Source organism: Sphaerodactylus townsendi, linkage group LG06 (genome assembly GCF_021028975.2).
Source record: "Sphaerodactylus townsendi isolate TG3544 linkage group LG06, MPM_Stown_v2.3, whole genome shotgun sequence".
Classification (NCBI taxonomy): Eukaryota; Metazoa; Chordata; class Lepidosauria; order Squamata; family Sphaerodactylidae; genus Sphaerodactylus; species Sphaerodactylus townsendi.
Window position 1 is genome coordinate 86,068,683 of NC_059430.1, and position 27,720 is coordinate 86,096,402.

General features: G+C 44.4%; 1 protein-coding gene across 3 annotated transcripts in view; it reads right to left on the bottom strand.

Moving 5' to 3' along the window:
• The window catches only part of CDHR3 (cadherin related family member 3), a 66,158-nt gene that overhangs the window by 20,310 nt on the left and 18,128 nt on the right, over positions 1 to 27,720 (bottom strand). For 2 of the 3 annotated variants that reach the window (XR_007244942.1, XM_048502431.1), the window contains exons 1-8: positions 24,910 to 25,018; positions 17,966 to 18,165; positions 16,780 to 16,948; positions 8,199 to 8,293; positions 5,376 to 5,467; positions 5,144 to 5,248; positions 3,747 to 3,901; positions 1,904 to 2,093 (exon numbers count right to left, since the gene is read on the bottom strand). Coding sequence is in view for 2 of the 3 variants with exons in the window: in XM_048502431.1 (XP_048358388.1) it covers positions 1,904 to 2,093; positions 3,747 to 3,901; positions 5,144 to 5,248; positions 5,376 to 5,467; positions 8,199 to 8,293; positions 16,780 to 16,948; positions 17,966 to 18,165; positions 24,910 to 24,952 (1,049 nt within the window). In the remaining variant the exon portion in view is untranslated. Of the gene's footprint in view, positions 1 to 1,903; positions 2,094 to 3,746; positions 3,902 to 5,143; positions 5,249 to 5,375; positions 5,468 to 8,198; positions 8,294 to 16,779; positions 16,949 to 17,965; positions 18,166 to 24,909; positions 25,019 to 27,720 lie in introns of those variants that run through there. The other variant, XM_048502433.1, reaches the window with a different exon arrangement.

The window sequence follows — 27,720 nt, forward strand, 5'->3', positions numbered from 1 at the left end:
CCTCTTCAAGGAATTTAAACTCTAGGCAAAGCAGAACCACCAACAATTTGCGTGGTGCTGTAAATCTGGATGAGTAAAACCCAGATTGTGATGTAACCTTGATATTGCACTGGAAGGCAGATGGCAGCCATTGATTATAGTGTGGATCCTTGCTCTTGAGGAGTCCATTGCCAGCTCCCAAACTCTGCAGCTAAAGGCAGAGCAGCAAACAAAGAAAAAGCAATAATTGTGGGCTTGAGTGTTAAACAACAAAGGTTTCAGAGGTGGTGATATGGTTGCTAACTCTTGAAATAAAAAAACAGTGGCATATGAGCATTGCATGGCCTGGAATACCAAAGGCCAAGGCCTGACACACCTGAAAATTCAGAGATATATTGTGCCTGCATATATCCAAGTCTTCTCTATGATTCTGGAACACTATCCACACATTCTATTAGGTCTTTGGATCCAGTCTAAAATCTAGTCTACAACTGAACCTGTCAGGAAGCAGGAAATAATCTAAACACAAAGCAAATAACCGAAGTAAGAGAACCAAGTCATAGGCTACAGGTCAAGTCACACATATGCATCAAATGTTCAATGAATTAAGCCTCTATAAGACATTTGCTCATTTTCAAGATAGGGAATGCTGAGGCAGACATTAATTTCAAGAACAGGCAATGATTCCATGGCAGAAATCCTAAAACACAGACATAAAGCATCACTCAAGAAAGAGGAACTAGTGATGGACATCAGTCAATATGCACAGTGGAGGATTCAGCTTTTCCTCACTACTGCCTCCTGATCCCACTGATATTTTGTGGCTACTTCACTTATACTCCTTTTGGAGAATCACTACAAGACGAATAGAGTCTTCTGAAGAGACTTCTTGGTGAAACATGTAGGGAAGTTTGGGTATCTTAACTGAGTAATAAAATATATTTTTACCGCATTTTGCACCACAGGTCTTGGACTTATTTTTTATCGGCCGTTTTAAATGTCATAACCCAACCCATATTTACACATAACATATTTTGCTGGTCCTAACCACCCGTTGAATGAATCCTTAATAGGGAAAACATGTTAAAAGCTTGGACAATATAACTAAATTACTAGGTGAGATTAGGGCTGCCAGTTCCAGGTTGGGAAATTCCTGAAGTTTTGGGGAGGGGAGGGAGCACAACAGACCCTACAATCCAAAGGAGTCAGTTTCTCCAAGGGAACTGATCTCTACCATCCGGAAATCAGTTGTAATTCTTGGAGATCTCTAGGCCCCACCTGGAGGTTAAAGAGGCATCTTGGTAAAGAGGCATCAGGAGAAGAAACCTTCTTTCCTTTTTTCTTGACACAGGAAAGAAATAGTCAATTGGTAAATGTAATTGAGAAGTTCATTGATTTGAAGTTAAAATTTATTACTTTGATTAACCACATAGTTATTAAAATATACAACTGTTGCCTTGTTTCCACAGAATATTTCTATTAACAGACTGGATGTGTTTTTGCTGATTTCGCTTTCCTGCTGCAGACCTCTGACTTCTCCCTCATGCTGTTCCTGGTAAGCCCCTCCCCCCAGGAGAAGCATTTGCGGGGTCTTTGGGGGCTTCAATGGAGGCAGGGAGGAAGTCCCACTCCACTGATAGAAATCTTTCTGTCAATGAAGATTTACCTCAGTTTTAAAACTTGTTAATGTACTTTAAAACCATTTAATATTTTTCCGTAGTAATAATATGCATCTTATGACAAATGAAAAATTCATCCTTGGTTTGGCAGATGGGGCTTTTTTTTCCTACTGAATAATAACGAACTCATTTTTATACAAGAATCACATCCCACCTGCTTCCTAGTGAGGAAAATACAATATCCATAACCAGTGCTGCTGTAACTATTGTATGAGGAATCAGGTTCAACAGAAAAATATTCATACCTGAAAATATATCTCTGGCATTTTGGCGGATGGTCATTAATGTCTTCAATGATTATCACAATTGTAATGCTGTTTCTTTTTCCATTCATAGGACTATCCTCCACAAGAATTTCCAAAGTTATATTGGGATGTTGCTTTAATGATGGAACATCTCGATCTATTCTTCTGGCCACTTGAATAATACCATTATCTACAAAGACAGAAATGGAAGGAATGATGCCTATAAAACCGTGGGGCAGTGTGTGCAAGTGTCATCTAATAGTTGACTGCAAAGTTCACAGCAAGGTTGTTTAATCTGCCTACTTGACTCAAGTCCAAATAACATGTTTAATAGAAAGTGTCTATAGATGATGAATAGCAAAAGGTTGTTTGTTAGAAAGTTAGAGTTGCAGGAACTACCCAAGAAAGAGGCTATGCTAAATTGATCACCTGATCTTGGGGAGTGAGAAGTACTCATCCCTGGGGTGGGTGTGAAGAAACAAGATTTGCTCAAATTCTGTTGAGATTAAATCTCTAAAATTGCAACCATTATTGGTTGGCTTATTGGCTGGTATAACTCCTGAGATTAAAAAGCAAAGCTCACAGGTTTGAACCCTGGCATCACCAATTAAAAGAACCAGGCAGTATGTGATGTGGAAGGCCTCTACATAAGACCATGCAGAGTTTCTACTAGTCCGAGTAGACAATACTGGCCATGATGGACCAATGGTCTGATTTCCTATAAAGCAGCTTTCTATGTGCTTAAATAACTTAGGCTGGTGAGAGGAATCTAGAGTATGCCCCCCTCCCCAGCATGAGCTTAGTATAGGTTACAAAAGCTACCATGGGTTATTTCTTTTTAAAGGAGCAATACTTCCAAATTTCAGGTCACTGTGCTCAGCTCTTTGGTCAACAGCTGTGTCACCACAAGAACTGTAAGTAAGACTCTGGCGTATAGGGTAATCTCTGCACTTTAGGTATGGTTGATATTTTGAAATTGCGTGACCAACCTCCACTGTAGGTATATACCAGGTTGTGCTACTAACTGACATGGTGTTTCCCAAGGAATTTGGGATGTGCTGAGAGTTCTCTATTAGAAATAATCAGCCTGTCTACCTCTATACTTTATTTCTTATGATTCCCTGTGAATAGGAAACACAAATAAAACCAATTAATGTTTGTATGTTTGTATTTTAATATCATGTGTAATTCCACAAGCCTTCTGGCAGACAGGCAACAGAAAGAGTAAGTTACAGTCTCAACCCTGATACAAAGACACAGCTTTTTGCTGGCATAGAGAAAACCCATCAGGACAGAAAAGCAGTACAAATGCCCCATTTAGATGTACTCGTATACATAGGTAGGGTTTTCAAGGCAAGAGGCAAAGGTGGTTTGTCATTGCCTGCCTCTGCATAGCAACTCTGGACTTTCTTGGTGGACTCCCATACAAGTACTAACCAGGGCCAACCTCCTTAGCTTCTGAGATCTGAAAAGATTGGGCTAGCCTGGCCTATCTAGGTTGGAAAGCCACCCTAATCCAACTTAAATCGAAGTGTTATTACTTTACCAGCTGGCTGCAAACTTAGAGTACCTCTTGTGTTTCAAATCATTGGTTATTATTCCTGAGAATCACTTCTTGGTGTAAGGATTTTGCTATTCAATCTTGAATATATCAAAGAGTAGGCCTTTGAATTCTGCTGTGAGTCTTGTTTTATGTCTCAACCCTCCTTGCCCTGCTCCACTGATACCTTAAAAGACACTTTTACCACAGTACCCTCCTGTATATAAACTGTGGAGATGGCACAGCAAATGTGTGCATTGACATTCATTAGCTTCTAGGAATTAATGTAATTCAATTGCTTACCTGGATTTATTGAGAAATAAGGAATCCCTTGAGGAGCAGTGATGCTGTAGCGGAGGTTGTTATTGAAGACTTCACCATCTGGGTCGACAGCTGTTATTGTGGTGACAATGAATCCTATCTTTTGTTCTTCCTTAATCATGAAAACTCTTGTTGTTCTGTAGTGGAAAATAAAGCCATACATGTGAACAGCTGATTAACTCTTCCTTCTTTATTTAAGAACAATTATGCTGTGAGGATTAGAAAGCAAAGATCTAGATAAGTTATTTCCAGCTTTTCCCCAGTATCAATATCCACATGGGATATGCTTTTTAAGTTTTGCTCTCTTTCTCCTGCTGCTTTCCTCCTCATGCATCCTAGTTATGACATTCAAACTGATAAAAATTTATAATGCATATGGCAACTTCCCACATATTTACACACAGCAAAATTAATTAGTATGTTATAATGTATGGTTGACCATAATTTATGGGTTATCTTCCTTAAAAGTAATCCAATGGATTACTGTAGCACGGCAAATAGGAGACCAGCAACCTGAGCTGGCAAAGATGGTAAAATGTCAGCTAGGCCACTTGTGTGACTTGAGCCCCCACAGATTATGAGGCATCAAGTATCACACCCAAGCTCTTGACGGTCAGCAAAAGTGTTAATTGTACCCCCATCAAGAGAGAGTGCTTCTTCTAAGATAGATGATGTGCATTCATAATTTACAACCTAAGAAAAAATGTTCCCTTCTGAAGTATAGTTTTATTTATATGCTAATTTATTCAACAAATTGATTGATCAGCTTCAACTAATACAGTCTGATCAACTAAGATTTCTTTAATAGAATAAAAAGGCATCAAAACATCTGTGCCACCAGGTGTTTGAATAAATGATATGATATTTAATATGTAAGGTCTGTTATATAGTAGAGTTTACAGGTCCCCTGAGGTTGAGCCAGGAAATTAAGTGGTAGCTTCTCAAAGAACACAATCAAAACCAGCATATTTGAAGAACCGTCTCTCCCATTTACTACCTCACATAACTGCAAGGCCACTTTCTGGTGGAATCTTCCCTCTATTTTATCCAGTCGTTATAGTGAGGGTCCGGCTTTTCTCAGTGGTTGAGCCAGCACTGTGGAATGCCCTTCACGAAGAGGGCTGGGTATTTTCCATTTTAACATCATGATGTTTTTAAGGTGAGCATTTGGTACTAATTTAAAGTGTAGAATTGTTTTTTGAGGGAAAATCATAATGTTGTTTCCTTTTTAAACAGGATTGACTGATAACTGCAGGTCACGGTTTTTGTAAGCTGCTTTGAGCCATCACAGTGCATGAGAAAGATGGCATATAAACATTTTAATACAAATAAACAAAAAAACTATAAATGTTTTGATGCAATATGAATGTTTCACTCACATGTTAAAGTAAGGTGATTCATCATTGAGATTTATGATATTGATTATGACTGTCCCAGTTGTACTCAGACCCTGTCCATTTGTCACAGTAACATTTAATAAATAGCTGTAAAATCAAAAACAATTCAAGAATCATTGTTTTTCACACACAGTGTATTTCTACTAGCAACAAATAATTAAAAACATCAAATTTTTGCTTGCATATTAGAAGCTCACCCTAAATTTGTACCTACCTATGGTCATCGTTTTCATAATCAAATTGTTTTGAAGAAGAAATGGTTCCACTTTGAGAAATAGAGAATGGTTTTCCTGGAGTCAATGAATACTGAAAGAAATGTCATGAGCTATGGTGACACAGATGGTCTCATAAGTTGGAACATACTGAAAATAACTTTTTTTAAAACTAGTACAGTCTGCATTACATTGCAGGTCATGATCTTGATTGGCAATAGTTTCTTTGCTAGAAAACTAATTCCTTATTCCAGAAGAACCAATTCTCCTGAAATTGCCTAGACAGTTTTTCCAGGATGCACCTCACCCACTATTGCATTGTATCAAGCATAGGAAAACCAATACTTAAGGGAATAAATAAGGACAATTTTTAATATAAAATATTGTGAAAGTTTAAAATTTTATCTGATGCAAATGCACTACTCAAATGTATTGATAGGCACGAACTTTGAACTTTGAAAAAGAATTATACAAAAAGTACAACCCTAAGGAGAGTTACTCTAGCCTAAACCTGTTCATTTTAGTATGCTTAGACCAAAGAAACTCTACATAGGATTGCACTGAAAGTCAGGAAGACTAGGTCTGTCAACAGCTATTAGCCATGACAGGTGCATAAAAATTCTTTGACCATCACATTCTGCACAGAGAACTGAGAAAGCTTGAGGCTTTCATATCTGCTTGATATCTTCCCCAGAATCATTTCTGAAAACAGTATGTGGGACTAGATGAGCCTTTATTAGGGTTGCCAGTTCCAGGTTGGAGATTTGGGGTGAGGGTTTTTTGGAGCCATTGGACGGTGGGGTTTGGGGAGAGGAGGGATTTCAGTGGAATACAATGCCATAAAGTCTACATTCCAAAGAGCCATTTTCTCCAGTAGAACTGATCTATGGTTGATTCCCCACGGACCATAATTCATGCAATACGCAAAAAAGCACGTATTTTCACAACCCTCCCCACGGCCAGGTCTCCGAATGAACATTCAAGCAGGTTCTGTCGCTCCTTCTCCACCTTCTCCTGTGTTTTCCCAGAACCTGCTTATATATAGAACTTTTTCAAAAAGCAAGCATCAAAGCAGGATGGTGGGGAGGGTCGGTGTTTGAAGCCAGATTTGTTTTCCCACCGTAGGCAGTGACGTAGGGGATTCCAATGAATCCCAGCCAATGGGAGTGCGGCAGGCTGTGCGCGATGTGCACGTAGCCCTTTTAAAAATGTTTTGATGTGGAGTCCACATGGACAAGGAGCGATGTGGAGATGTTCTGGGGTGATTTACTGTGCACAAAAAAGTCTACAGAACAGCTAAACACCATGCCCCCATCGACATGAGCGGATGAGACCGTATAAAAACGGGGCTTTAAGTAAATGCCCTTTCCACTCACTTCGTTTCACTCATGCACGGGCCAATATACCTCCAGTAAAAAAAATGTTTAAAAAATTCCCACCCCAGCACAGCACAGAAGCCAATCAGGGCAGAGTGGCTGAGCAGTTCATGGATCAGTGGGGAGGGTCGTATTGCCAGAATGCGTTGCCGATGCACATTTCCTCATGGGAAAATTGTGCAGAGGGGAGGGAGAAACCGGGATGGAAAAATGCAGTTTATTTTCAAACTGGATACAATCCAGATAGAATTTCCTAGTGGGGAATCGACCTATGTCACCTGGAGATCAGATGTAATAGTGGGAGATCTCACGTTAGCACCTGAAGGTTAGCAACCCTAATCTTTATCCTGATTCCATCCTGCTTTTACATCTCTATCAACCTGAGTGCTAGTTTTCAGTTTTAAACAGGTTTATAGCTTCCATGGCAATCACTACTGTAGTGTTACACCTGTGTCGACAGACATATCACAAACAAGATGTTAGTTAGATAGAAGATCAGAATGTGTGTGTGTGCTGGGAGGGGATCCCAACTTTGTATTGCAACATTTTTGAGAATAAGAGTATTATGGCATAATTTGTGTTCCGCCAGCAATATGGTATATTAGGCTAATCACAGATAACTAACAAATATTTACAGCTATTAAATTACTTGTATTGAAATTCTAGCATTTAAACATGTGTGTTTTACATACCAGCTTATCCTTATTACCTGCTAGTTTACTGATTCAGTTACAAAATACCCTTCCTAGTTCCCTTAATCTGGAACCAGTGGAGGTACTGCAAATAAATATTTTGCAGGAGAGAAAAGAAAGATCAAAGTAGGTTCTAGAACAGTAAACTCTCTGTAGCATATATGTAAAGATATTCTGCAGTTAAGGGGCAGAAAGCAAGCACTTTTTCAATGGGAAACTTATCCACTCTGGCTCCACCAAAACATTGCCTTCACTTGGCCCCAAGCCTCATCCTCATTCCTTCCCTCTGGTACATGTATCACATTCCTCTGGTTATCAAGCCCCTGTCTTCTACCAATCCTGCCTCTGGACCATCTGCTTTTTCGGATCAGTGGCCATTATGATAGCCACAAGCTATTTTGACCTATAGTCTACCTGACTTCAAGAATCTCCTCCGAGTCAGCTTTCTAGTCCTTCGACTACCCTACACAGTTCCTCCCTCCACAGTGGCTGTATGAAATTTCAGCTCCAGCCAAAACTCCTCTTCATTGCAAAAGTTAAGCAAGTATTCTGTTGCTGAATTTTGTTTCCCAAGTAGTCTGAATGTTTGACAATATTCTGTGCCATCACACCAGTGTCAGAGGCTTCACCATCACAAAGGTAATACGATACAAACTTTAAAAAACATTTCTGGCTACTGAATTCAACACAGACGGTTTTAACTTATGTTATCTGCTAAAGTGAGTTGCCATCTCAGCATTCTTTGGATTACACTTACAATGAGCCTTGTAGATGTTGAATTTTCAGAAACAACTGAAGGTAACTGGTAAATTTTTCCTGCTGGTCTGTCTTCCAAGATGTAGACCATGACAGCTGGGAGATAGAAATATGATCTACATTAATTTAAGTGGGTTAGGAAACAGCATTCGAACAGATGTGGATAAATGTAACTGAACAAATTATGACTTAATGCCTATGTGACATCCTGATGATCCATAGTGGATTCAGCACAGCAAATATATAACGGGTTGCAGTTGTTATAAAGGAACCCGTTTCCCTTTTTCCTGTTCACATGTGTGCCATGCAGGCATTGATTGGAACCCATGGAAACAATCTGGGTTGCTTTCGCACCTTTGCACAGAGATGCTTCTTTCTCTTTTAAAATGTCCTGCAACACATGTATAGCTACTAGCTAGCCAGGCATACAGAAATTGACCCGCACACCCATGCCGATTGTCCCACAACACGAAAAAAAGGGACCTCCCTGGCCTGCAATGGCAGAGCAATAATGAATGTATTGCTGAGGCAAGCAGATTCTCCCTGACTGTGGATGGTGTGGCATATAGGAGGGAAATAAAGTGCCTCCTGCCTGGCGGTTCACGCGGGAGATGTTCCAACCTGGGATTTTGCAAAAGAATTACTGGTTTAGCGATTTTTGAAAATCCTGGGTTGAGGGGAAAAAAATGGGACAAACTCATTTTGAGGATGTGACCTGTGCAGTGCTTAACAAAGGTGCTTAACTAAGGTGCTTAACAAAGAATAGTAACAACTAAAAGATTTATCCAAGTATTCCTGCCTATTCTCGTTAATCTGTAAATAAACATTCTATCTTTGTTGGTTATCAAGCCTCAGGAGTCATTAAAGAGTGCCCAAGCCCAGCTATCTAGGGTAAACAGTTGGGGGGGGGGGGGAGTAAAATCTTCTCAAAGTGTTAACAATGTTCCCTCCGCGAGAATAGCCTGACAGAATCTCCTGAAGAGGTTGTGTGTGTGTGTGTGGGGGGGGGGATGACTGCCTTCTTTCTCAGCTCTTCCATTGCACCACCCTACATCCATTATAATGTTCAAGAAAACAGAAGTCCAGTAGCACTGGGTTTCTATTTTGTTTTGCTACCATATAGTCACCTAACCCACTTTCCCCCCTATCATCCACATCATTGGCTGCTGATTGCCGGGATATAATGATATCAGGATATAAATTATGGATACAGATGGCTCATGTTTCTGTAGGGGGTGATAATTTAAATGTGGATAAGGTCTGTGCTTCTTTCTTAATACTTACAGATTTGTCTGTGTTTTTTCATAACAACTTTCCTCATGGTGTTTCACGAGTGTTAATATCATGCAAGGTTAATGTTAAGTCTTAAGCAAAGTTTATGTACTGTTTGTGGATAAGTTGTTCACCTGATCTCATCAGATCAAAGCAGTTAAGCCGGACTGACCTGGGGAAAGTATTTGTATTAGAGAAACACCAATGCCAGGGTCATGACATGGAGCCAGGCAATGGCAAACCACCTCTGAACATCTCTTGCCTTGAATGTCCCAAGGGTAGCCATAAATCAGAAATGGCTTGACAGCAGATGTAAGTCTCTAACAGTACATGGGTGATAACACTACTCTGGTCTAGTCGTCTTATAATCTGTATGCACTGGGACCAGGCAATCCTGCTGGGTCTCTGCAACAAATATAACTGGATCTATCACCAACTCTTAATACACAGAGACAGCAGAATTATCTCCCTTCAGTACAGATCTCCTGCTGTGTGCATAAATCATGGCTAAAGATTCCTCTCTTGGCAATTGGGAGGCACATCCAAATGGGGTTACAGAGAGCACAGTGTTGCCAGCTCCAGATGTAGCCTGGGGAAGGGAGGGACCTCATTGTGGTACAATGCCATATAGTCCACCTTCCAAAGCATTCATTTTCTCTGTAGTCTGGAGATGAGCTATAATTCCAGGTGATCCCCAGGCCTCACACAGAAGGCCATTATGCATAGAGCACTTCACTGCACAGTGGGTTCTCCTTGCATTTCTCTGTTTTCATGTGAGGAGGCACTCACTCCTGGGTGTGCAGTTTTTCTGCAGAGAATTCTCCTGGGCCTGCTTCCCTTAACTCCACCCATCAACTAATTCTTAAAGGCACATATCTAATTACACCTGACAGTCAAGATTGCTGGCTTAGCCCTTTAAACTGCATTTATATTGATATTACTATTGCAAAAATAACCCCCAGTCCCAAATGAAAGAGTCAAAGCAATTTCCTGGACTACATGGTGCTGAAGAACATGTCTTAGAGTTGATATTCTCCTTCCCTCCATTTTCTGCTGCTGCTATTTGTTATTTTTAAGCACTCCCTTGTAGTAATGCACTGCTGACCCAGCAGCACCGTGGTAGAACGTTGGGACGCCAACGGACCTACGGCCTTCTGGTCGCACCGCACCCCCACTCCTCATCCCCCTATGAGTCACGGGTCATGAACTGTCTGGCTCAGTCACCGGGCGCAGGGACAATGGTCTTGCCCCCAGGTGAGGATTAGGCTCAGACGCTTACGCTCCTCTCCAAGCATTCTTAGCCAGGTGGAGGACTTCATGCACTCACATGATCTCCAGGGTCTCCGCCTCCCTCTCCGGCTTCATGTCCTACCACACCTCCTTTACACGCCCACAATGAAACCCTAATAAAAGGTGCCAGAGACCGAAGCACTGGGGCAGAGTTGTCCAGGATCAATGTAAATCCTCAAGCTGGGCTTCCTGTTGCTGACGCTCTCCACCAGATGAAACCTCCTCCGCGTCCTAAGCCTATTCCTTAGCGGTAATGACCCTGCGGGGATGACGCTACAAGCTGGTGCCGAGAGCCGGGAATCTCTCAGACCTCCACCCTGCTCACCTGTCAGCCTGGGGAAGGGGCATGATACCGAATGGTCCAGCTGGATCGGCGCAGATCCAGGGACCACCGCTTCTCGGTGTCGCTTCTGTCCTCTGGATAGGGCGCATCCAGGAGACATCGGGCCCTAGGACACTTCTCGTCCGGGCCCCATCGGAACACACCGGTGGGGAGTATGGGAGCTTGCAAAAGCAGGGCTTTTACATGACAAGCTTGCGTTGAACTGAAAGCGTTAAAGGCGAATAAATCGCGGCAGGGTCCCCGTAAAGAAGGAAGGGAGCTGGCGCCAAAATTGGTTCGGAGGATTGAAGCTCAATGTCCCATGGTACTCCGAGGGGGGGGACATTGAATTCCTTAAGGATTAGGAAAACATCGAGGTAGCACTCTTAGCACAGAGCCCCTCGATAGCGCCCGGTGTCACTGCTACTGACGATGGAGACAATGTTAATGTAAAGCCATCAGCCTGCAGACCTATGGCTCCCCTTTGCTGTAGGCCGCCCTCACCTTCGATCTTTCACCTTCAATTTCACTCCCCGGAATTTTTTCTCTAGCCACTCTAATTTGGGCGGCCCTGTCCTCCTTCTGCCTCTTACTTGCTTCCTAGCCTCCCTCAAACTTCTCCGGCTGCGACTCCAGCGGCCCAAGGCATACCTCCTCCTCTCGCTCCGCCTTCAGCCCAGCTTCCTCCCTCATTTTTTTTCTGGAGCCACTGCTTTTACCAGTCAAGCGCCCGCGTAATGCATGCATACGCGCTAATGGTTTCAAAACTCTGGCAGAGCTGCGATAACTACCGCGATCTGGCGGAGGAAGGAACTCCTGGCCGGAAGATGATGCCTACCTCCCTCGCTGTGTCCAATGCCTGCCTTTCCCTTCCGGTCCTCCTGCCTCTATGCTCTTCACTTAGGAATCTAATCTAAGCTCAGCTGATCTAAATCTCGTTGTTCCCTCGCCCCTCCTCTCTGCATGCTTCCACTTCCAGCTCTGCTCGCTCCTGCTATTTCTGAAATCACCCATGCCTCCGTCAATTTACAGAATTAGCTGGCATTTCAAAATCCCCTGCAAAACCACTGATTTGCAGCCGGAAGGGAATGCTTGGCGGAAGAAAACACCAACATCTTGGCACTATGCCCTCGATCCTGCCTCTACTAACCAAGAGGACTGCCGTCTTGAACCCTCCCTCAGGAATGTCAAGCATACAGGACAATGAGGGGCATGGAGAGAGGAAAAGGCGCATCTAGCCGCGATAGCCTTAAGCTCTAGAGTTCCTTCATAAAGAGGGGAAGCCCCCCTTTGGCCCCTCCAGCCGTGTGGTAAGCGGTTCAAGCCAGATTTCATAGGCCTCTGAGCAACGCATTACAGGGCCCCTAAGCTCCCAAGCACCCAGTAACAGCAAAATCGTCAGTACCTCAGAAGGAGCAGGGATCCCAGCTCTGTGGAGGCAACCCTCTTGCAGACCCAGATGAATTGGGCTTCGAAGTTTGGGTCAGCAGCCATTCTCATAGAGATTCAACCACGTGCCTGCCCTCCTAGGACCCTGGTTTGGAGCCTGTGGGTTAGGTCCACGCCTATAGAGGACAAGAGGCTTAGCGCCAATTCCCCGCTCGACACCCAACTAATCTTTTCTTCCACAGCAACCACGAGGAACTGCCGACCCCTCCCACTGCAGAAGTCTGGATGCTTAAACTCATGTTATTTCCTCTTAGGTTTGTCTTCAATTGTCTGTTCAATGTAGAAATGATCCAGTTTGGAAACACTTCCTAAGTGGAATTAAGACATAGGACTAACCCCACTTCCTTTTCACCCTCAGCTTTATATTGGGATAAAATGCTCACAGAAATCCCAAATATGATTAGAGTCAGCCTTGTTTAAAATGCTCTCACAAAGAAAACCATCTTCAGCAAGAGAGAGAGCAAGATCTTGGAGTCAAAGTTGCAATCCTCCTCATTACATTATATATGCTCATGTATGCTTATATATGTCTCTGTGTCTTAGCCTTTTAAAAGGGACCCCTAAGGTTCTTCCCCTCATGAGAGGAATTTTCCCCATTGCCTCCTAAGTCTATGCCTCTTATGCTTCAAATTAAAGTTTCCTCTTCTTTTGATTATATGTGCCAAGTAAGCCTTGAAAGGTGTCACTTCCCATTTCTGCCTCAAGCCACCTCCCATTTTAGTTTTAACCCTCAAAAATTCTTCTTTCTCAAGCCTTTTCTTGAGAACCTTTTCCTTTGTCTACCTTGAGCCTACACTGCCACATTGGCGTAGCACATTGTGGCTTGTATGTGGAGCCAGAATTATTTCCGTGCGTCCCACATTTCTCTGCTTCAAGTGCCCCTCCCTGGCTAGTCACAGTGCCTGGGGGGGCTCTCTCAGCCCACACTCCACCTTTACACAGCCTCCACTGGCCAGAAAGGTAGGGAAACAAGTTCAAACCGACCCAGGAGTCTTCCTTACAGGAGGGGAAGGTAGAGTTAACTTCCAAACCCCTCCTTTTTCTTACTGTACTTTGCCATTTCTCTCAAATGGGCTGACTCACCACCTCAACACAGGATTTGAAAAGGGTTTCAGAGTTGCTCGTGTGATCAAAACTCAAGCCCAGGAACTGTTTTCTTTGCATCTTCTCTACATCTTTCCTATAGATGCTATATTCTGATATGACTATAATTGTGGGTGTTTAAGTTGCTTTGCAAAACCCACACCTTAGGCGGTGATTGGGATGGTTTACCAAACAAACATCCGACCCTGGATATGACCTCTCCTTCTCTAAGCCTTGGGCAATTCCTGCCTTGTATCTCTTAAGCATGTAGTGTTGCAAGTGATACCGTTGGCCGAATGGGCCAGCTAAGCTCTATGAAAGCTTAGCCAAGAACAAGCTGAAAGAAGGGATGGTTCCCCCCTATTGACCCAATCAAGGTCTCATCCAGCCAGACCATATCCAAAGTACTCTTCTCTATTCTCTATCAAAATTGCCCGCCCACTCAGGGCTCGAGCTTTCCATTGTCATCTATAAGAACTAACTCAGCCATGCATGAGCCCCCCTGGGGGGAAAAGGCGTGCGGCTTGTTTCTCTTCTATACAGGAGTCCAGCTAAGCCATGCCAGGCCAGCCCATCCGGAGATGGAGGCTGAGGGCCTCCCTGGAAGGATCGACCCGCCCGCCCTGTTAGAGAGCCGATCACCCCCAGCCTGGGGCCAAGATGGGAGGGACCTCTCTGGAACCAAGTACCCATTCTTCCACGGAGATGTAACCCTCGCTGCCCCCCAGGGGAATGGCAGCCTGGGCCAGCTTATGGCTCAAGGTTGACGCTGTGTGTCAGCTGCTCCTCATCTACAGCCGCCATTCTCTCTCCTCTCTACTGCCTGGCTGAAACTTGGAATTACAGCCAGGAACATTCCTAGATTAACCTTGGGAACTCTCGCTGTTTTCAGCAGCTTGAATAATTGTTGGAACCAGCCTTCTCTCACAACCTTGCTCGTGAGTCACTGAACCCTGCAATGCTAAAGACTATCAGTAGCTCTCCCTCGGCTCTTGAGAAACCCATGGACTCGCCAGCCGGCTCTGTAGCTTTGGTAGTCAGAGCAGCAGAGCCATGCATTGGACAATTGCAACCAGGTTACCTTCCTTCCTACATCTAGCCTATGTGCTGTTTAGCTATGTTTATTGTTTTTCATTTTATATGATGTGGCACCATCTACACAAACATGCATGTCTTGTATATATTGTTGCCGGCCTTAATGTCTGATGCCTTGCCCCTTTATGCCCATTGGAGCGACCTCCAAGGGAATTATTGAGTACTATGACCCGACTGATTGTGAAGTTACTGCATGCCTTAATTTTAGAAGTTATAAGTATTTGCTGTTGTTGCATTTCGCCTATCTGCCTGCCGGGATCTCTACTGCCGTCTCACCATTGTTTTGCATCAGGCTTCACCTCGGGGAGCCCAAGCACGATGCCCGGCTCCAGCCCCTCCCTCGACCCCCCTTTGCGAGGCGGCATGGCGGCTCTGTGGCGGAGTATGTTTCCTGCGACTCCCCTTGTGGGAGTCCCCGGACTTGTTTCATGTAACACTAAAGACTATCAACCCGTTCTGGCCTGTGTCCCTTCACGGAAGTCACAGCTCTACCTCCACGCTCTGGATGCCCTGGCCTCGAGCAGCAGGAACTCATCAAGCGACCTTAGATAATGCGTGTCGCTATTGATTATTTACTGTTGGTGAATCACCAAGGTTGTGAAAATGTACATAATATTTGTTGCTTTAACCTCTCTGACCAATTCCCAATTGATTCATATGAAAGTCACGTGAGCTGCAAGAAGTTGTATCTAATCTGAAATATGATGTTTTACTTGGTGGTGTCCAGCCCTCTGGAGCTGGCTGCGGGGAGGATGGTTGAGTGCTATTGTACAGCTCTGCATTGGTTTAATTGTATGCCTGGATTATCGGATCTTGTTTTACGTTCAGTGTGTGTCCTAATGTTGCCTGCTTAGCGTGTGTAGAAGCCCCTCAATTTCCCCTGCCCGCCCAGCCAAGTTCTAATGCTACCAAGCAGCTCGGTCCAGCTTGACCAGACGGGCAGGAGGAGACGAAGGCGTCCTTTAAATCACCCCCTAGCATTTGGTCCCCTTCTAAAATGTAAAGGAGGGAGATGTAGTAATGCACTGCTGACCCATGCAGCACCGTGGTAGAAGCGTTGGGGCGCCAGCGGACCCACGCCTTCTGGTCGCATCCGCACCCCCCACTCCTCATCCCCTATGAGTCACGGGTCATGAACTGTCTGGCTCAGTCACCGGTACGCCAGGGACAATGGTCTTGCCCCAGGTGAGGATTGAGGCTCCCAGGCAGCTGCAGCTCCCTCTCCGCCGCGTAGCCAGGTGAGATCATGCATCACATGATGATCTCCAGGTCTCCCGGTCTCCCGCTCATCTCCCTACCCACCTCCTTTACACGCCCACAATGAAACCCTAATAAAAGGTGCCAGAGACCAGCACAGGGCAGAGTTGTCAGGATCACGAAATCCCGCGCTTCCTGTTGCTGACGCTCTCCACCAGATGAAACCTCCTCCGCGTCTCGCCTATTCCTTAGCGACGACCCTGCGGGGATGACTACACTCCCTGTTATGATTATAATGATATCTCAATATATCAGTATGAGAATGCAGATATCAGTATGTTTTGGCTAGGCCTGTGTGAGTGGGCTTCTTTTCTGTGACTTGAAGGAGTCAGCAATATGGAGGGGGGGAGCAGGGGGGAAGGCATGGATAGCAGTGTGAAGGAATGGGAAGACTGGCCATGGGTGGAGGGAAGACGTCCAGGACAAAGCTGTGCTTACTGGCAAATCTGCTTTTCTCTGGTGGTGAAGAAAATTAAAATTGTGCTAGAAGTGGTATTGCTTGCCATGAAGAGAATCAAAAGTGAAAGAGGAGCTTGAGGAAATACGTTCATACAAGAAATCTTGCTGTGATGGACATTTGCCCCTACCACATCAGGCACCTTGTGCAAAATTGGATAGAATCTGGCAACTCTATATCCAGATCAGTTGCATTCAGAAAATATGTATGGAGGGGGTTTGTTTAAGGGTAGGTTTAAAAAAAAAACCACTTAAGCACTTGAAATTAAACTTTAAGACATTTCACATGTCTCAAAGGTCAGTTCATAAAGACAATGTGGATCAACTATCAAACATTTGAACAAAATATCTCTCTCACTTTGGCTTGCAAGGTTGCCTAGAAATACTGGAGGTTCATTTTCATCAAGAATCACAACAGTCAGTATTTGCAGGGCACGCACTCCATTGCTGTCAGAAATTAGTATCTGCAATTCAAACCTGTAGGGCATAGTTTCATAATCTAGAATAGGGTCTCCACTGGTGGCAACCTAAAGTAATGATCAAGGAACAACAAATTTAAATATGTAATTACAGTACAAAATGAATACATTTAACAAATGTTTTATTTTATCAATGTGAATGAACGATAAAATATTCAGGCACAATCCAGCCAAAGTTAAGCACATTTCATTCCTTATGGTTTTAAAGAAAAGTTCAAACATTTGCTTAGGCTGAGGTCTTCCCAATTAATATCGAAAGGATTTTAATGCCTCCACACCCCACCCGCTTCCCCCCTTGGTCGGGCCTGGCCTGGCCCCGCCAGCTGCTCCTTCATCCAGTAGAGGCTGAAGGAGCGCAGGGCACCCTTGACCCAGCACCACCCCGCCAGGCTGCCTAGGACTGCCGCTAGCTCAGGTAAGTGGGGCATGGGGAGCACAGCAACCACGGGGCAGGGGGGAATGTGGGGAATGGGGGTGTAGCTACCATGGGAAATGGGGTGTCATTTTGCCCCACGCATCATTCCCCCCCCAGTACGCCTCTGATGAAAGCCACATAGTAGCATGGCCACAACATGGAAGGGATTCAGAAGAAATTGAGTGAAAAGCTGATAGCACTTGCCCCTTCATTTTTACACATGTATAGAAGAGTTTGGATTTATACCCCGACTTTCTCTCCTGTAAGGAGTCTCAAAGCGGCTTACAATCTCCTTCCTTCCTCTTCCCACAACAGACATCTTCTGTGGTATGTCAGGCTGAGAGAGGTCTGACTTCTGAGAGAACTGTGACTAGCTTCAAGTCCAGCGATCTTCATGTGTAGGAGCAGGGACACAAGTCCAGTTCACTAGATAAGAGTCTGCTGCTCATGTAGAGGAGTGGGGAATCAAACCTGGTTCTCCAGATTAAAGTTGACCGCTTTTAACCACTACACACCACTGTAACTTCCCATCAAAACCTCATTTCAGAATCTGTTGTTACAGAAAAACCTTATTATCCAGCAATAATCTGAAGTGCAAGCCACAGAGTTAGCCAAAAAATGTTTGCGACCAAAACAAAACAAGGACTTACGTTGTACTGAAGAGGAGATACAGGATTGATTGTGAAAGCCTTTGTGAGTGGGTTTGAGTTTATTATTATAGGATTTCCTGCCAGAAAAATATTGAATGGTGATAAAGTGACATTGAAAGTATATACCCAAGCACCAGCTGGAGAATTTTCTTTAATTTCGCCAGTCCCAGGCAAGCCTGAAAAAGACAGCATTCTTCCTCCTGCAGAGTTCAAAAATGATAACTTGGTCAGTAATATACCTTTCATGGTACTGATGTCTGCAAACAGAAAAAAAAACTGCCCGACTTTCTCTCCATGGTTCTGTTGTGGTTGTAACTTTCATATAGGAGTTTACCAGTGTGGGATCAAGAGATCTCCCTGAATTACAATTGATCTCCAGGGTGTAGTGTATGATCAGTGTTGCCAGTGTGATCAGTGGCCTAGTTTGGTCATTATTAGGGAAACTGTTCCTGTTTCCAGGCTTTTCTAAGATGGAGGCCAGGCTGAGGGCTTATGATGTACATCAGCAATAAATATAATTATGCCTGCTCTGCTTGGCTGATTTGGACTTCATGCTTTAAACAGAAATCAAAAATCAGTTCCTCTGGAGAAAATGTCTGTTTTGAATAGTGAAGTCTGTGGCATATACAGTGTTAAAGTCAATGGCATTTTACAGTGCACAGACAACATAGCACCCAGGGAAAACAGCAGACAGGAATGACTGCTGAATAATACTTATTTTTCTCAGGAAGTACTCTGTCTCAGGAACTCAAGTACAGATCTCCCCAGCAGGGCCATCAACTCCATGCATGGTGGAACAAAATATCTGTGAAAGGCTCCTTTAAATCAAGTAGGGGATAAACACAGCCTTTTATGATTTTGTGGCACTGGGCTCTTTCAAAATAAAACCTCTCAGTTTGTTTTCCTTATATAGTTAGAGTAGCGGGGTTTAAAAGTTTTGGGTTCACTGGGATGAGGTAAATGTTGTGATGAGCAATAAGAACACAGAGGCATTTTCCCCACAGTCCAAATATTCTGGGATGGGGAGGTGAAACATCCCAGTTTGTGCATAATTTTTGCATGGTTTCCAGTCCTAAACTGTGGCTTGCCTGCAATATTTCCCTTATCCACGGATTTTCAAAAATCACCAAATTGGAGGTTCTTTTTAAAAATCCTGAGGAGAGCCTGCTAGAGCCTGCTACCATGCAAAAACCAATCAGGAGCACAGCCAGTTTATTTTTCCTGTCCAGTTTCCTGATCTCCCCACCTGAGCTGCCACTCAAAAACAACAGCCAATCAGAACGCGAGACACCAAGCATGCTCATTACTGTAGTTTCTACATGTTTACAAAATGTGGCTGACACATTATTTCAGTCAGTATTAATGCTGATTCCCAAAATCCCCTTAACTAAGACGGCTGATCACTCAGCTGAAAATGCGGCCGTTTCACAGTCAAGAGGAGATTACAATGTGCTTATGGTCTTGTGAGATACTGCCACTCAAAAACAACAGCCAATGAAAAATGCAGTACACCGAGCATACTGATAGGTGATTGCAGCTGCCACTCAAAAACAACAACCAATCAGATTGTTGGACACTTGTAATGTGAATACAGGAGTCCCAGGCTCGTGCAAAACAAAATGGAGTATTTCATCCAGGTCTCAACTCAGCTCCTCCATAGAAACAGGAACCGTGCGAAGAGAGAAACCAAGATAAAAACATCCCAGTATGTATGATCCCAGTTTTCCCATGGGATATTATGTCTGTCTGGAAACGCCTTTGATCACTGAAGCAAGAATTATATAAAAATAACGAAGGAGTTTATTTATGAATTCGACTTGCTATCCCACTCTTTCTCAGCCTAGGCCAAGCTCAGGGCGGCTAACACATAAAATACAACTTACCATAAAAATAGCAAGTGTAAAATAAAATGTGAAAACTACAACATCAATAAGACAAATTCTGAAGATGGTGGCAACAAATCCCTCAAGCACCATTTAGCCTCAGAAATTTACCTTTTCTCACTTGCCCCAAACAAATTGGTCAAGTAATGGAGTGGGGGGAGAAAAAGGGGCAGATTGGGATGACAGCAAGATGGAGAAATTGTAGCTGCCTCGACCAAAGGCCTGGTGAAATATTTCTGTCTTGCCGGCCCTGTGGAATTGACCAAGATCCTGCAGGGTTCTGGTGTCAGCTGATAGAGAGTTCCATCAAGCCAGAGCCAGGGCCGAAAAAGCCCTGGATCTGGTTGAAGCTAGTATCTGATGCCAGGGACTACCAAGAGGTTAGCACTGGAGGAACAAAACGTTCTCTGGGGGCAGTATAGGAAGGTGCGATTCCACAGATATAAAGGTTGGTGACTGCTTAAGGCCTTAAAATTAACACCAGAACCTTGAACATGACCCAGAATTCAACTGGTAACCAGTGCAGCTCACGGAGCACGGGTCGAATATGCACTCTCACTGGAGTCTCAGTAAGAACTCTTGCCACTGCATTCTGGACCTGCTGCAGTTTTCAGAGCCATCTCAAGGATAGGCCAGCATAGATCGAGTGACAGCAGTCCAGTCTGGAGGTGACTGTTGAATTGATCCAAATGGGACAGGTAGGGAGCCAACTGCCAAGCCTGGTGTAGGTGAAAAAAGGCTACCTTGACCTCAATTGAAAGGGAGAGCTCCAGGATCACACCCAGGCTTTTGATGGAGGAAGCTGATGTTAAAGTCTCTCCATCTAATTCAGGCAGTTGGATCTCCTCCTTCATTCTCCCTTGTCCCAGCCAGAAGATCTCCACTTTGATTGGCTGAGTTTCAGTCTACTGTTTTGTAACCATCCCTTCACAGACTCCAAGCACTCACCCAAGATGTCGACGGGGTGGTAGCCAGCTGGCCCTCCATCAACAGAAAAAGCTGGGTGTCATCAGCATATTGATGACAATCCAACCAAAAGCTACATACCAGCTACTGCTCGGTTTGCATGAAGATGTGAAATAATAGTGGAAAGAGGATTGCCTCTTGAAGTACCCTACGAAGCTGAGGACACCAAACTGCTATCCAAACGCTATGTGCTGTCCCTGATCCCGGAGGAACAAGGACAACCACAAAAGGGCTGTACCCAGGCTCCAGAAACCGTGACTCGGTGGGTTAAAAGATCATAATTGACTGGGTCAAATGCTGCTGTCAGGTCTTAAAACTAACAGCAGTGCTTACCTGTCTCAGTCTAGCTGGTGATGGAGCTCATCTGTGATGGAGACCAGCATGATCTCTGCCCCATGGGCAGGCTGGAAACCAGACCTGACTGGAGCCAAAACCAATGATTAATCCAGGAATACCTGCAGCTGCTCCACCACAGCACCACCTTACCCAGCAATGGTAAATTTGAAACTGAGCAGTAGTTGGTAGGATGTAAAGTATTCAAGGATGGTTTATTTAAGTGTGGGTGTACCACTGCCTCCTTTAGCCTCTCTGGGAAAACTTCTGAGTCCAAGGAGAGATTAATAATTTCGCGCAAAGGACATTGCATCTCATCATCACCAGCCTTGACTAGCCACGATGGGCACAGGCCAAGAAGGCAAGTAGTAGGTGTGACGGATTAGGACTTATAATAGTTAATTTTAAAAGATGCAGTTTAGCCAGAGGAAGAGCACCAAAGTGTTAACCAGAGCGCAACCTGATTGGTTGGCTGAAATGCAGAAGCCAGGAGCCACAGATAGGGTGTGCTGGCTGATATAAAAGCAGGGAAAAACCTGTCAGAAAGGCAGATAGGGAGTATTGTCAAAGGCCAATTGGCCATGCTGGTAGGGGCTGATGGGAATTGTAGTTCCTGAACATCTGGAGAGCCTCAGGTTCCCTACCCCTGATCTACCAGATCATGACCACACACCCCAGAAAGCCCACAACAACCAACAGATAGGGAGATATCAGAGTCTTGAAATCAGCTTGAGAGCTTGTGTGACCCCCAAATCCTGTCAGACCTCAGATTCAGTCAAGGGACATCGTGTCTAAGGGCAGAGAGAGCCAGAGACAAAGATAGAAATGGCCTGTATTCTTAAAGAGATCTCAGAATGAGAGGAAAGAGCCTTGTTTCCACAAAAGGCTAGGAGGCCTGGTGCTGGTGGAAAACAAAGGGGGAACTGAATTCACGGGAAACACTCCTAAATTAACCAAGAGGGCTTGGCTATTTCTCATGAGGAGACATACCCAGATATGGAACCGGAGTTTTTGAGGGTGTTTAGCTTAACTGGCAGAGTTAAGACTTTTGTGTTTTATCTTTCAAAAGCCTCTCTAAGTTTACCTCAGAAGCGATGGCAGCAGACATTTTGTTTTCCCTGACAGGATTTTTGTTTCGAAAGGCCTGTGTGTGTGTGTTCGTGAGTTGGGGACTGCCCAGGCCAAAACAGCTATCAAACCAACCACCCTCCAGCCACACGCATCCCTCCCTAATGGGCCTGTGTTTGCCTTCAGGGAGTGGGTGGTGTACCGTTTTAGTAGGTTTCGAAGCTGAGAATATCCTGTTCACATTGGCTTCGGAGAGCAGACTGAAATGGTCCAGTATCGGACCAGAAGCCGCCAAGGGACCCCCAGCTCACTTATTGTATCAGTAATTGCTAAGGAGGTTGTGGCTGAGCAACAAGACTTTATCCGCAAAAGATATGGTGACCAGACGTCTCGCTTTTGGCGGGACAGTCCCTCCTTAAAACAATTTGTCTTTTGAACCTTCCCGATTTTGGGAAGGCTGCCGCACTGCCTTCTGGGGTGCTCCCCGGTTTCCCGCCCTGTCACAGCCTCTCGCCTTAAAACAATTTGTCCTGCATCCCGCAGGTTTTTTGAACCTTACTGATTTTTTGCCGAAGGCTGCCTTCGGGCTGGGCTGCCCTTCTGATGCCCAGAAGGCAGTGCAGCGTGCAGCCTCCTCGACACCACTGTGCCGCCAGGGAGAGCACTGCCTTTTGGGGCACTCCCCGGTTTCCCGCCCTGTCACAGGCACACCCCAGAAGGCAGTGCGGCAGCCGCCCGCCCACCCACCCGCCCAGGTCCTGGTTTACAAAGGTGACAATCTGGTCACCTTAGCAAATGAGCTCGCAAAAGTCTCATTAATGATGGCCGTATCACCAATATTTTTAGATCCTGTAGAAAGGGTTGTCAGAGATTCAATTACCCTAAACGATTGCACTGGCAAGAGCAGATGCAATAGAGGCCGAGTAGAATTCCTTCTTCGTGGCCTTCATTGCCACTTCATAGGATTTCATAAACATCCTATTAGATGTTCTGGCTGCTTCATCATGAGTTTGCCACCAAACTCACTCACGTCGTCTTTGTTCCCATTTATTTACATACAGGTTGTTTTAAAACAACATTTCAGCAACACAGGATTCCAGTCTCAGAGGCACTTAAGCTTGTTATGACTTCAGGTTATGATCTGAATACCTTTTATATTTGAGGTGACTAACGGGCTTTGACTGCCTAACCATCATCTTGGATCCTTTGATACACATATACATACAGAATTCCACCCACTGACTTGTCCCTTCCCAAGAATCAGGCTGTTTTCGCACGGGCGGAATACAGCAACCCAGGGACACTAAAAACAGCGTCCCTGGGGAGGGGTTCGCACGGCCGCCACCGCCGCATCGCATACCTCGAGTGGCGCGAAGCCGCTGTTTCAGAAGTATTTCAAAAACAGCAGCTTCCAACCACTGCCGTGCAAACAGCAGCGGCTGGAAGGCGCCATTTCCCCCTTTCCAAGCGCCACCACCATGTCTCCCTGGCTTCAAGCTTAAGACGAGGCCAGGACACGCCTCTGGCACTGCTGCACTCAGGAGCCGCCGCTCCCAGGCTGCGGGCGTGTCCCCTGGCTCTCTGCTGGCGAAGGAGCTGGGAAACCAGGAAGACAAAAGGTCGCCAAGCTTGGCTACGGGCGCAGCCTGTGTGGAAGAGCTGTGCCACAGCGCTTGCCAGCCTCCTGGGACCGGCCCATCGTATCGAATGGTCCCAGGGGGTGTCTGGCATAACGTGTTTATGCCGACGCACCCCTGCACCGCTGCAGTGCGGAAAGGGCCTCAGATTAAATGATACCATGCCTGTTTATAGCTGGACAGGTCTCACGACCAGGTATTCTCCCAGAAGGCACGAGTTTGCAATGATACTAGGCACAGCTACCTTTTAAACTGCCCTCTCCCTTGCTAAGGCAGAGCCAGACTGACCACTGCTGTGTTTTCCTCCAGCATTCATTCTATCTCTCAACTGAAAGATGATTGGATGGTTGGAGCAGAATGGATGCTTTGGAGGATAGACACTATGGTATTAAGCCCCTCTGGGTCTCTTCTTCCTCAAATCCTACCCACTCCAGTCTCCACCTCAAAGTTCCAGGAATATCCTATAGTGGGCAACCCTTGGGGTCATTTTTATTTTTCAAAAGAGCTGGGATCAGCTATAGGCCAGATGGCAGCAGATGCTGGGAGCAACTCCTAGGCTGAACCACAGGATGCTCTGGGGGTGGCTGCTGCCACCACAGAGAGCTGGGCCTGGCTACGCTGCAGCAGGAGCAGACACTGGGAATGGCTCTTGGGCTGTACTGCCAACATGGGGGACAGCTCAGGCCACTCTAGGGATGACTAGGCCTGGCTCTGTACAGTGCCAGCAATTCATGCCATAGAGAGCCAGACCTGGCTGGCGGATTTCTCCCCATCCCCCAGCAAGGGGACAATGGCATTCCCCACCATGGGTTTTGCACGCACGCACGCGAGTGAGCACACGCACACACCCATTTGTTATGCCCTAATTGTTAAACAATCCTGAGCATGTATTTCTGGCTTCTAACATGGATCATGGAGAGTCTAGGTATTTTTTTAAGAGACAATGAAAACCTCAAGTCGCTTTACCATGGTGTAAGAAACTTTTCAAAGGTATTTGGAAATGCCATCAACAGTACCATGTCCCATAGGTAATAAATTAATAAAATTACCCTCTTACCAGATATTTCTCCTAGAAAAAGGATGAGGCAGAAGTACAGCATGTTCTTTTTTTCTTAGAATATGGTCATCTATGTTCAGGATCAGGTACACTTCCCTCAGCCTACATCAACCCAATTGATTAATGTTTTCCTTATCACACCAGTAAAAGTGGCAACTCAAACAAAGGTTTTGCTGTAGCTAAGGCAGTTTCTAAAACATTAGCCTGTTTGCCCTCCCATGAATGATTCACTACAATCCTTCAATATATGTAACTAAGTTTTATTTAGTAATACTGTAGAGGGGGGAATTTAAAAAGCGTAGCTCTTCTACTACAGATAAAAAATGATAGTATTTACTCAAATGCAAGGCTAAGTTTTTCCCCAGGTATGCCATCAAAGAGACAGGGTCATCTTAAATTTGCATATAAGTTATAGTGTCCAGTAATAAAACCCTCTTTTAGTGTGTGCGTGTGTGCGTGTGTGTCACATTAAGGGTCATTTTCTTTTCAAGTAAATTCAGGGTATCATAGCTGCCTGGTTTCAACCTTAGACAGTACTTAGACAATTCACAAGAAAGAAAGTGGCCATGAGTAGGAAAAATGTACTAAAGGGCTACAATGTTAACTTGTAGATTAAGCTTCTACTAAATAGTTTTCAGAAACTTCTCTATCAATGCTTGCCCATGCCCATGGGCTTTGGTGGTGTTATTATACTCCAAGTCAGTTTGTTTTCTATGTGTTGATATTTATCTTCCTCCATCTCAAACCAAGGACCAGGTTAAGTCAAAGTGGGACAAGGTAGAGGAAATGTTATGCCATCTATCACTGAACTACCCTACAGCTCATCTAATTATTGGTGGAGACTTTAATGCAAAAATGGGACAGAATGATGAACAGTTGTTAGCTAGATTTGGGGTATGCTTGGAGGACAATGACACACCATATATTTATAATCAGAGAAACAATCTTGATATAGCAATTAATTATATGGAGAATGTATAGTTTGTACCCAAACAGCGAATTAAATTCTAATTTAGGTTATTCTGAATGGGAGCTCAGCCCTGTGAGATTACTCCAGGGCAATACACTTTCTGGTCTGGGTACTAAAGCATCAACTATTGATTACCTGTTGGGCTCCCTTGTGGAAATCATAAATAGGAACCAGACATTTTAATAGTGAAGTTCCAATGGGTAGAAAGTGACCACTTTCCCTTTGTGCTGGATTTGACAACTGGGCATTTGAGGTCTCTTAGAGTCTTCACACTTGGGACTCCTCAGTGAGAGTCAAGAGCCAGATTGAGAATAAAATGGAATACTCACAATATTGAAACAACAGTTCATTAGCTGGAATTCAACTCAGACATAGTAGGGTTGGACAAAAAGCTGAACTTTTAAAACAGGTTAATAAAGAGGGTCAATCACTAAAGGGGGGGTACAAGGAACTTGTACAGAACCCTCAAACCCCTCCTTTCAAAGAACAACAGAGGTATTCCTCTCATTCAGGAACATTCCATAAACAGTGGTTTGACCATGATTGTGGTATTAGCTAAGGAAAATCTTATAAAATTATTATTCCACAGCTTTCAAGCTGGTGTGGATCCCACAATCCTCAAGTACTTGAAGGAAAAGATCATACAAACTCCCTAATAGGAAACATAAGAAAAAGTTGGACAGTCATGCCAAATGGCAAGCCTTAATTAGGGCCGCAAAACCAATGATTCCAGAACTTTTGGAGACTAATAGCACAGAATAACAATACCTTTACAATCTTTACCATGGCGGAAACACAATCCCAGCAGAAGTCTGGGAGAGTTATTTCTCCTGACCTCTATAAAGATCAACCCGAGCAGGCTCCTAACGCGTGGCATCCACTCTGTCTTGTCCTGATATCCCACTATGGCCTCCCAGTGACCACGGATGAAATTAAAATCACATGATCTTGCAATTGCAAGATGGCAAGGTCTCCTGAAACTAATTTCCTATACCCACCAGAATTACTGAAAACTAATGTAGAATGGTGGGCCCCTAGTTTTCATTGAGCTTTAATGGTACTCATAATAGCAACTTCCCCGTATTCCATCTGATTGGAGTGCTGCAATTATAGTCCCTATTTTTAAAAAAAGGCTTATCCCTCCAAATCCAGCTCATTACACACCAATTAGCTTTACTTAGTGTTGCAAGCAAACCTATATGTTTCAATATCTGTGTGTATAAAACTACTTGAATGGCTGAATAGAGAAAAACTATTGAGGATGAACAGGCTGGCTTTTCGTGAAGGCCGCCTAACTATGGATCATCTGCCTGATACCTAAACTACCTGAGTAGAGAAATATGTGCTTGTCAAAAAAAAAGGATCACTATAATGCAGCTTCGTTGATCTTAAAGCTGCATTTGGACAATGTATGTAACTCGGGGAAATCGGCTTTGGCCAAAGCATGTGTTGTAGAAACCAATATCGAGTAGGCACTTCTCTCTCCACTTTGTAATCTGTCGAAGTTATTAATGAGAACACTCTAATTCATACAGGTAAGGTTCTCACAAAAGGTCATCTAACGTACTCATCTCTACCTTAGAAGCAGTGTAAGGACAAGGGGTGCCTCTCTAGCCACCCCATTTGTTTAACTTTTATATGTTAACACATTAATAACAGGGTTTCATAAGAAAGATACCCACGCACCTATCCCACCTGCCGATAAGAGAGTATAGCTTAATTCCATGTATGCCGAAGGATGCTGTTGCATTATCATTGGACAAGAGTGGGGCCTAAAAAAGACGCTTCGAAGATATTTCCACCAGATATGCACAGAGGAACAGCCCTAAGTATCAACTACA